Here is a 9,924-nt window from a genome sequence, read left to right on the forward strand (position 1 = left end):
TAGGCAACAAAGTGAGACCCTGTCTCAAAAAAAAAAAAAAAAAGTTATAAAAAAAATTAAAAATAGTCTAAATTTCGCTAACCTACTTACATTCTGCCAAGACAAACTACAACTGAAGTGGTATTCATTTCTACACCAATTAAAGCATTCACCTTAAAAATAACAGAATATACACTAATACCAATTCTCCCAATGACCTAACCGATTCTGCTGAAAATTAGTTCTTAGAGGTCCTAGTGAACCACATATGGTAACTATATGACAGTCTGGTAGCTTGTGTAAGTTATTTTTCTGTAGGAAGTGAAAAGATCTAGGTTGTAATAAAACATATACCCCAGTTCAGTAACCCAGCGTCAACATCTTATAAAGATTCCTACGGTTAAATTATTTTATATGGCAAGTTTTTTTGTTTTTTTTTTGAGACGGTGTATTTCTCTGTTGCCCAGGCTGGAGTGCAGTGACACGATCTTGGCTCTCTGCAACCTCCATTTCCCACGTTCAAGTGATTCTCCTGCCTCAGCCTCCTGAGTAGCTGGGATTACAGGCACGTGCCATCACGCCCAGCTAATTTTTGTATTTTTAGTAAAGACAGGGTTTCACCATGTTGGTCAGGCTGGCCTCGAACTCTTGACCTCGTGATCTACCTGCCTCAGCCTCCCGAAGTGCTGGGATTACAGGCGTGAGCTACCGCACCTGGCCCTTTTTTTTTTGAGATGGAGTTTCGCTCCTGTTGCCCAAGCTGGAGTGCAATGGTGCAATCTCGGCTCACTGCAACCTCCGCCTCCCGGGTTCAAGTGATTCTCCTGCCTCAGCCTCCCGAGTAGCACTATAGGCATGTGCCACCATGCCCAGCTAATTTTGTACTTTTAGTAGAGACAGGGTTTCTCCATGTTTGTCAGGCTGGTCTCGAACTCCCGACCTCAGGTGATCCGCCTGCCTTGGCCTCCCAATGTGCTTGGATTACAGGCGTGTGCCACCGCACCTGGCCCTATATGGCAAGTTCTTAACAAAAGCCAAACATCAATTGGAGTCAAGAATCTTAAATGTTAATTTCCTGTAACTGAATCTTTAAAGTGATGGTTACCATTCAAATACTGTAATTTAAAGTATGCACTTAAAAGTAACAAATAGCCTACATACTTTCAGCTTTAAAAGAAAAAATATCCTCTAGTAAGAGGAGGCTCTTCAATTTGAAGGTTAACAAAAGGTTTCTGAGACTGTTCAGGACTGTGTTCTGTGAGTTCAAAATTCTTAGTTCCCTTTTTATATGTAAAAGAAGGAAAAAAATTAAAAAAATTTTTTTTTGGGGTAGAGACAGAGTCTCATTATGTTGCCTAGACTGGTCTCAAACTCTTGGACTCAAGTGATCCTCCCACATTGGCCTCCCCAAAGTACAGGGATTATAGGCGTGAGTCACCTCAACCAGCCTACATTTTTTTTAAGTAAAAAAGCTAAGTTCCACAAGCTAAAAAAAGTTATGAGAAAATTTTCTGAGTGAATAATGCTTGGAGTTCAGAAGGTGGGGCAAGTCTTTAAAGACTCTAAAGACTCAGACTGAGTCTTTAAATTTAATACGTAAAGTTGGCTTTATCTGCTGTTTAACTAGGGTAAGGTGCAGTCATAACAACACTAAAAAAACTATACTGACAAAAACAAGATGACTAACAATTTTATTCATTTATAACAAACTAAGCTAATAACTTTTACACTAATTATGAAAGCCAGAAATGTTTCCAAAAACCATTTATACAAAATTTGTGTGTATCATCTGACCTTAGGATGACTACTTGCTGAACAAATTATGGCAGAAATACATTATTCTATTGCAAATACCTACTGGCCATAAAACGAAGTCATCTGTCCTCTATTTGGAATCAAAATGGTTAAATTAAGGCATAAGGATTAATTGTCAACACCAAAGTAACAAAAATCTTGGTTCCCCACGAGTGTTTATTATTTACTCTAACACTTACTTAATAGTGGTGGTCATACTCTGTGCTTGCTGCTGAGTGCCATTATTGATTGTGTTGGTGTTTTTCAGCTGGTTCATCTGTTGCTGTGTCTGTGTGCCCCCTCCTCCAGGGCCACCAGTGGGTTTCACAGGGCCTCTCAGCTGACCATTTTGACTGGACAGACCCATTATAACAGGGTTCTCTGTTCTGGCCGTGCTCATGCTGTTTTAATTGCAAAGGTCTTTCAAACTTCAAAACTTTTGAAAGTCAGTAGAGAAACTGTAATAACAGTTTATTAGGCTCTCCAAAATGAAGAGATAAATATAAGTCTTGCTCAATAAATGAGTCCTTTATTGCAATGCAGGCAAGCACCTGTAAGTCTCTGAACGGTAAGCAGCAGTAACTTGCTCTCTTGCACGGAATCAACTTTTTATTTTTAAAAAGCCCTCTAACAAGCTTGAGTTATATCTGAATTCACTCACGTCAATCTGAAAAAAACAAACAAAATTAAATTAGCAAACACAACAGAAAAACTTTCATTTTTAAAAGAACCCCTTTAAAAGAACTCTCATCTTTTATATTAAAGAATTAATAATACGGCTACACTTACACCAAATCACAAGCCAAGCTAGGAAAGACACAACTTTGAACTATCTCAAAAACACAATGAGGCCAATCTCAAACATTTAAAATTGTTAATTCAAAGCAATTCAGAGAAGATTACATAGAAAGAGACTAGTAAATTAGCACTACTTGTCAATGATAATCTCTTCTCTTCAGTTTCCTCCCCATGAATTCTCTAAGTCTCTGACATCTCTAAAAGTCAGTGATTCATATGCTTAATTGCATTACAACTCACTGAAGTATCACACAATTTAAACAAGACAATTCATTAATTTTCTTCTACTTCTAATAGCAACCGAGAGTCCTTATAGATTTAAGTGAGCTTTTGACCTGAACTTCACACTTCCAGAAAAAAACACTTTTGTGCCCTTATGAATTTCAACTATTAAACTTTATGGGCTGGGTGTTGGTGGCTCAGGCCTGTAATCGCAGCACTTTGAGAGGCCAATGCGGGCGATCACTTGAGGTCAAGGAGTTAGAGACCAGCCTGGACAACATAGCGAAACCCCATCTATACTAAAAATACAAAATTTAGGCCAGGTGCGTTGGCTCATGCCTGTAATCCCAGCACTTTGGGAGGCCGAGGAGGGTGGATCATGAGGTCAGGAGCTCAGGATCAGCCTGGCCAAGATGGTAAAACCCTGTCTACTGAAAATACAAAAATTAGCCAGGCGTGGTGGTGGGCTCCTGTAATCCCAGCTACTTGGGAGGCTGAGGCAGAGAACTGCTTGAACCCAGGAGATGGAGGTTGCAGTGAGCCAAGATTATGCCACTGCACTCCAGCCTGAGCGACAGAGCCAGACTCCATCTCTAAAACAAAAACAAACAAACAAGAAAAAAAAAAAAATTCAGCCGGGCGTGGTGGTGCACACCTGTAATGGAGTCCCAGCTACTTGGGAGGCTGAAGCACGAGAATCGCTTGAACCTGGCAGATGGAGGCTGCAGTGAGCCAGGCGACAGAGACCTTGTCTCAAAAAACAACAAAATACTTCATGAAGAAAAATGTATTTTCTTTTTTCCTTTTTGTCCTTTAAAACAATAAATGAAGCAGTCAAGAGAATAGTGTATTTCTGCCACAAGGTATCCAGCAAGTAATGATCCCAAGGACAGATGATATACACAAATTTTGTATAAATGATTTTTTATTTTGAAATTGACAAAAACAAGATGACTCTAATAATTTTATTTATAACAAACTTAGCTAATAACTTCTAATTTTAAATAGAATTAAAAAAACAGGAAAATTCCTCTTTAAAAAAAAAACCTGTGGAAGACTAAACACACTAGTAATTTTAAGAAAACTTCCCAAGAAACCCAGAGTAGTAAAGCTAATTAATACTTAAAAAAAAAAAAAAAAGAGAACCGGTAGGACGGGCACGGTAGCTCAAGCCTGTAATCCCAACACTTTGGGAGGCCAAGGCTGGTGGATCACCTGAGGTCAGGAGTTCAAGACCACCTGACCAACATGGTGAAACTCTGTTCCACTGAAATACAAAAATTAACTGGGCGTGGTGGCCCTGTAATCTCAGCTACTTAGGAGGCTGAGGCAGAAGAATCACTTGAACCCAGGAGGTGGAGGCTGCAATGAGCCCAGATCACGCCATTGTACTCCAGCCTGGGCAACAAAAGCAAAACTCTGTTTAAAAAAAAAAAAAAACCCACAAAACTAGTCAATCTCATTTTAAAATTATCCCGTAAATACAAATCTTATTTTTATTTTTTATTGTATTTTTTGAGACAGAGTCTTTCTTGCACTGTTGCCCGGGCTGGAGTGCAATGGTGCGCTCTCAGCTCACTGCAACCTCCACCTCCCGGGTTCAAGTGATTCTCCTGCCTCAGCCTCCTAAGTAGCTGGGATTACGGGCATGCGCCTCGATGCCCAGCTAATTTTTCTATTTTTAGTAACGACGGGGTTTCGACATGTTGGCCAGGCTGGTCTTGAACAACTGAGCTCAGGTGATCCGCCCGCCTTGGCCTCCCAAAGTGCTGGGATTACAGGCGTGAGCCACTGCGCCCGGCCACTTTTATTTATTATTATTATTATTTATTTATTTATGTTTTATTTTTTTGATACGGAGTCTCACTCTGTCGCCCAGGCTGGAGTGCAGTGGCGCGATCTCAGCTCACTGCAAGCTCTGCCTCCCGGGTTGACGCCATTCTCCTGCCTCATCCTCCCAAGTAGCTGGGAGTACAGGTGCTTGCCACCACGCCCGGCTAATTTTTTGTATTTTTAGTAGAGACGGAGTTTCACCGTGTTAGCCAGGATGGTCTCGATCTCCTGACCTCGTGATCCGCCCGCCTCGGCCTTCCAAAGTGCTGAGATTACAGGCGTGAGCCACCACGCCCGGCCTATTATTTTTGAGACAGAGTCTCACTCTGTTGCCCAGAGTGGAGCGCAGTGGCCCGATCTCAGCTCACTGCAACCTCCACCACGCGGGTTCAAGCGATCCTCATGCCTTAGCCTCCCAAGTAGCTGGGTGGGATTGCAGGTCTGGCTAATTTTTGTATTTTTCAGTAGAGACGGGGTGTTATCAAGTTGGCCAGGCTGGTCTTGGACTCCTGACCTCAAATCATCTGCCCGCCTTAGCCGCCTGAAGTGCTAGGATTACAGGCGAGAGCCACCGTGCCCGGCTGAAATCTTACTTTTAATTGTAGTTAATAAAAACATACAAAGACACGAAAACAAAGCCCTACTCTGTGGGCTTTTGATTTAACCCCGTTACACTTTTTTTTTTTTTTTTTTGAGGCGGAGTCTCGCTCTGTCGCCCAGGTTGGAGTGCAGTGGCACAATCTTGGCTCACTGCAACTGCCGCCTCCTGCGTTCAAGCGATTCTCCTGTCTCAGCCTCCCGAGTAGCTGGGATTACAGGCGCCCGCCACCACGCGCAGCTAAATTTTTTCTATTTTTAGTAGAGACGGGGTTTTGCCATGTTGGTCAGGCTAGTATCGAACTCCTGACCTCAGTTGATCCGCCTGCCCTGGCCTCCCAAAGTGCTGGGATTACAGGCGTGAGCCATCGCTCCCATCAATCCCGTTACATTTCTTACATAAAATACACTAGCTTACGAGTGCTGATTCCTTCTGCCATACACCAAGACATGTGAAACTCAAAATTTTAAAGTCAACAGATCTCAACATTTATGAGAAAATGCTCCTTGATTATGCCTTCCTCAAAAAAAAAATGAACAAGTTGCTCACAAGCAAATCCTGATTATCACATACACAAAGTTGTTTACTTCTGACTCTAACTGACCTCTTAAGCAGATATGGTTAACAGCTACTTTCCTGTATTGACGGTTTTATATTATGATCAGCGATATCACGCAGTTCACACAGACTTAGCTGTTTGCACTAAGAGGATGAAAAGGGCAACCTCTAAAGACCGAACGATATCATCATTACTGTCCATCATGCACAGTAAGACCTCCTATATCCTTAAATCCGAAATGAGACTATGTGCTAACTGCTCCCTTCTTAAACTGAAACCTGCACTGCAGCTTTTTCTCAGAGAAGGAAATATTCCTCCTACCCCTTTCCAATTTAGATTTCCAAGTTATCTTTCTACATTTTCAAAAAAAACAAAAAACAAAAAAACAAGAAACGTAGACTAGTTGGGAGGAGCCCCTAGCGGAGTTAATTACAGCACTTCACAGATCGTAGTTAGCAATTGACAGTTTCACACCCAAAACAGTATCGTCATCGCCAACAAGAGCTTTTGTTTGCAAATGCAACGCAGTTTTTCTAAGCTTTGCCTGCAAGTTGGAGTGACTGGGTTTTATTCTGAAGGGAAAGGGGGGCTGTGGAAGAGAAAAGAGAGAGATACGGGAAAGAGACAAGTCAATGACTGGAACCCCGTAACTGAAGGGAAATTTCTTGCCCCACCCCCACCCCGCCCCACACCCCACGCCCCAAACACACACACTGCAAGTCAGCTCCCTCTGACCATAAACACAAAAGGTTGGGGCTCTGCAATCCTATCTGCGCAATATGAGCCGGCAACCAGCTCCACCAGTAGCAAACAATAGGGACTCCCCCAATGAGGCCCCAAAGGGACCCCCTAACCCAGAAATCCCCCTCCTTTCCTCCAAGAGTCGGGGGCTCCATAAACACCCTCTTGTTATTGACCTGCAAGGCCTACTGCAATCAAGCAGCGGCCGATTTGCTTCTAAACCGAGCCCTCCAATACAGCATGTCCCTGCCGCCCCCTATAGGGCCGCCTCGTACCCTATAACCTCCACCATCATCCCCCTGAGTCCTTGCCGCCCCCTTCGGCCTGATATTCCCTCATCTTCGATAAACCTCCTCTGAGTACTTAGCCTGTTCCTCCTGCCGACCCTGCCGCGCACCACATTCCTATATTCGCCTCCTCTCAGGCGCCCCCACCCCACACAGCTGCCGCCCGCCTTCCTCCCCAGGCCCGGCCAGGCCTTAGGCCTCTGCCCGAGAGTCCCCCAGAGCCGGCCCGGGGGGCTCCCCGCAGCCCCCACAGCACCGCTGACCTCGACCCCACCACCTCACCCCAAGCCTCGCGGCTCGGGCCCGTGTCCTACCAACGAGGCCACTCCCGCTCGGCACCCTCGGTCCTTTATTGTTGACTCGAAGCTCCCAAAATGGCGGACGCTCCTTCCTCCTCGGAAACCTCCGCCCGCCCCCACCCGGCCCTCTCGTTACGGCCTCCTCTCGCCCCCGCCCCCGCCCCGCTCCGAGGGGCGCGCAGCCCATCCGCCCGCGCAGCCGGCTACCCCGGCCGTCCAGCCCTACCTCCTCCGCTGCCCGCTCTCGTGGCGCCGCCAAAGTCGCCGCCTGGCTGAGCTAACTCGGCTCCTCTGCCCCCTCCCTCGCTCGCCCGTTCGCCCGCCCGCCGCCTCCTCCCTCTTTCCCTGCCTCTCCGCATGGCGGCGACCGCGGCTCCTCCTCCACTCAAGATGGCGAAACCTCGGCCGCCGCGGCTGCATTGGCCGCGGCGTCACTGCCTTCCCGGCCTGGTGGTGAGAGGAAGCCGGGGCGCGAAAGCCTCCTGAGGAGAAAATGGAGGGCCCTTCTCTCACACCGACGAGAAAAGTTTGAGGGGGAAATACGAGTTCCTTTCTGAAGGGACAGGACGGCTGCTTTTCCACAGCCGCGACGTGATTGGGAAATGGTGGCTGGCAAGGGTAGCCCTGCCTTCGCCCCTCCAAAGTAAAAATCGGGAGTTGAGACCAGAGGAACATCTCTTTATTACATGACTAAGGATATGTTTTGAAAACTGGCCCCCGGGCAGCTGCACGGGGACAGGAAGCTGACCTGACTTCTCCTGCTGACCGGGGAGGCCGATGCCGGGCCTAAGGGGCCGCGTCCGAGCCTCTCGGGGCGCGCCTCCATCCAGGAAAGCGCGGAACTAGCGGCCCGGAGACGCCGGGCGCGCGTCTGAGTGTGGGGGCCGGAAGGGGGGCCGACCGGGCCCGGAGGGCGCACCAGGCAGGAGGGAGGACTCCAGAGAGCGCGCGGGGAGCGCTGCGCGGTGGGGCGGGGCGGGCCTGTAGGGCGCGCCTGGCGGGGGGTAGGCTCCGGGCTTGAGGGTGCGCCTGGAGGGGCTGGTTGTGGGGGAAGGCACCGGGTTTGAGGGTGCGCCTGGGCGGGGAAGGCTCCGGGCATGAGGGCGCGCCTGCGGGTGGTATGGGGGGTACACCGAGCTTGAGGGTGCGCCCGAGGGGCTCTCATGTGAAAGGTACCAGGCTTGAGGGCGCCCTTGCGGGGGGCAGAGGCACCGAGCTTGAGGGTGCGCCTCGGGCGTCTGCGGGGGGAAGGCACCGGACTTGAGCGTGCGCTGGGAGAGGACGGCGGGGGACCGGACTGTGAGGGCGTATCTTGGGGGACCTGTCAGGGAGGAACCGGGAGGTGAAGGCACAACTCGGGGTGAGGCGGGGGCAGGGGCCGGGCTGTGAGAGTGCGACTGAGGGGGATTACTGCGGAGAGCACGGAGCTGGGGGCGTTGCGCAGGGGGAGCGCGGAGGCCTGGTGGAGAGAGTAGCAAACCGAGAGCGCGCACCGGGGTGGTGGGGGGAGAAGCTGGACTGTAAGGTGAGTTGGTAGGGCGCAACCGTCTTCTGCCCTCGAAGGGCAAGACTCAAGAAAGTGGGGGCGGAGGAGGCCCGACCCCTCCACTAAAGGGAGGGAAGCTAGTGAAGCGTCAGTTATAATAGAAACAGGAATTCAGTAAGGAAATGGAGAAACTTAAGGCAGAGGGTGACTCTCCTGCCTAACCCTCACTATAAAGATATTTATGTATGTTCCCATAATTACTTTTCAGATCCCAATGTCTGTTTATCCTTGACAGAAATAATAGAACTGCTGTCTTCTTCCAAGTTAAACAAAACTTTGGAGCTAAAAGCTAACTAGGTCAAGAGAAACAAAATCTGAGTCTCACCCAGTTGAGACTGAATATACAAAGAATGGCCAAACCTACCCATGACTTCCTACCCATAACCTCTTCAGTAATTGTCCCAGAAGGGTCAGGACTTGATATTTAACCAGCAGCTTCCCTATTTCTTGCCCCTGCTTCCAGCTCTGGGCCAATCAGAGAAAGCCAAATGTGCTCCTCACACCAATCACGTAAGAAGCCCTGCTTCTAGTTAGCCCTCCTCCAACTTCCCGGTGCCAACAGCGTCCAATCAGAGCCAACCTGAAGTTTCTCCGTTTTTTCAGTATATGTAAAGCTTTTCCACTCCCCTGCCTGCCTATGAGTCTACTAAACCAAGTGATGGGTCGCGGCTGACTCTTGCCAGCTCTGAGTAAATAGCGTGTTCTCATTTGGTGGTCGTTATTTCTACACAGACGGTGGGAAGGTGGTGGAGAATAGTGAAGACTATTCTTAAGGTTAAAAATAAGGTCCGTCTTAATTTTTTTTTAAATTTTAAATTTACAGCATGGCGTCTCCTGCCCAGGTTTTAAAATACCTACTAATGTAAGGAAATAGCCCTGCACCTTGTGCCCATCCTAGAGAGAAAATGGTTTCTTAATAAAAAATATATGAGGCCTTTTTTGCCCCAATATCTTCCCAAGCAGAGGAATGTGAAGGGGGGTTGGGCCAAGAAGTGAGTGGTAGGAAGAGACGCCTACGGATTTAAAACAGGCCACTGCTTGGAGGGGTCTCTTTCCCAAACCACTGAAGAAATTGAACCAGGCAAAGGAAGGGGGTTCACACCCACAAACTATAACCTACAAAAGGAGCCCGGGTTCACATCCACAAATAAATTGTAACCTACACAAGGAGTCTGGTTGAGGTCACAAAACAAAAGCAAGGAGGCAACCAAAAGTAGAATATGAAATAGGTGCCCACTTCTCACCTAGGAATCCTTCCAGGGCAAAAA

General features: G+C 47.7%; 1 protein-coding gene across 4 annotated transcripts in view; it reads right to left on the reverse strand.

Annotated features, from left to right (window-relative positions):
* Positions 1 to 8,272, reverse strand: part of DDX6 (DEAD-box helicase 6) — a 45,152-nt gene extending 36,880 nt beyond the window's left edge. The window contains exons 1-2 of one of the 4 annotated variants that reach the window (XM_063672182.1): positions 7,859 to 8,272; positions 1,974 to 2,440 (exon numbers count right to left, since the gene is read on the reverse strand). In XM_063672182.1, the coding sequence (XP_063528252.1) occupies positions 1,974 to 2,173 (200 nt within the window). In that variant the 5' untranslated portion in view covers positions 2,174 to 2,440; positions 7,859 to 8,272. Of the gene's footprint in view, positions 1 to 1,973; positions 2,441 to 7,093; positions 7,253 to 7,336; positions 7,490 to 7,858 lie in introns of those variants that run through there. The other 3 variants (XM_054437351.2, XM_054437352.2, XM_054437350.2) reach the window with 3 other exon arrangements.
* Between the last annotated feature and the right edge of the window lie 1,652 nt (positions 8,273 to 9,924).

Source organism: Pongo pygmaeus, chromosome 9 (assembly GCF_028885625.2).
Source record: "Pongo pygmaeus isolate AG05252 chromosome 9, NHGRI_mPonPyg2-v2.0_pri, whole genome shotgun sequence".
Classification (NCBI taxonomy): domain Eukaryota; kingdom Metazoa; phylum Chordata; class Mammalia; order Primates; family Hominidae; genus Pongo; species Pongo pygmaeus.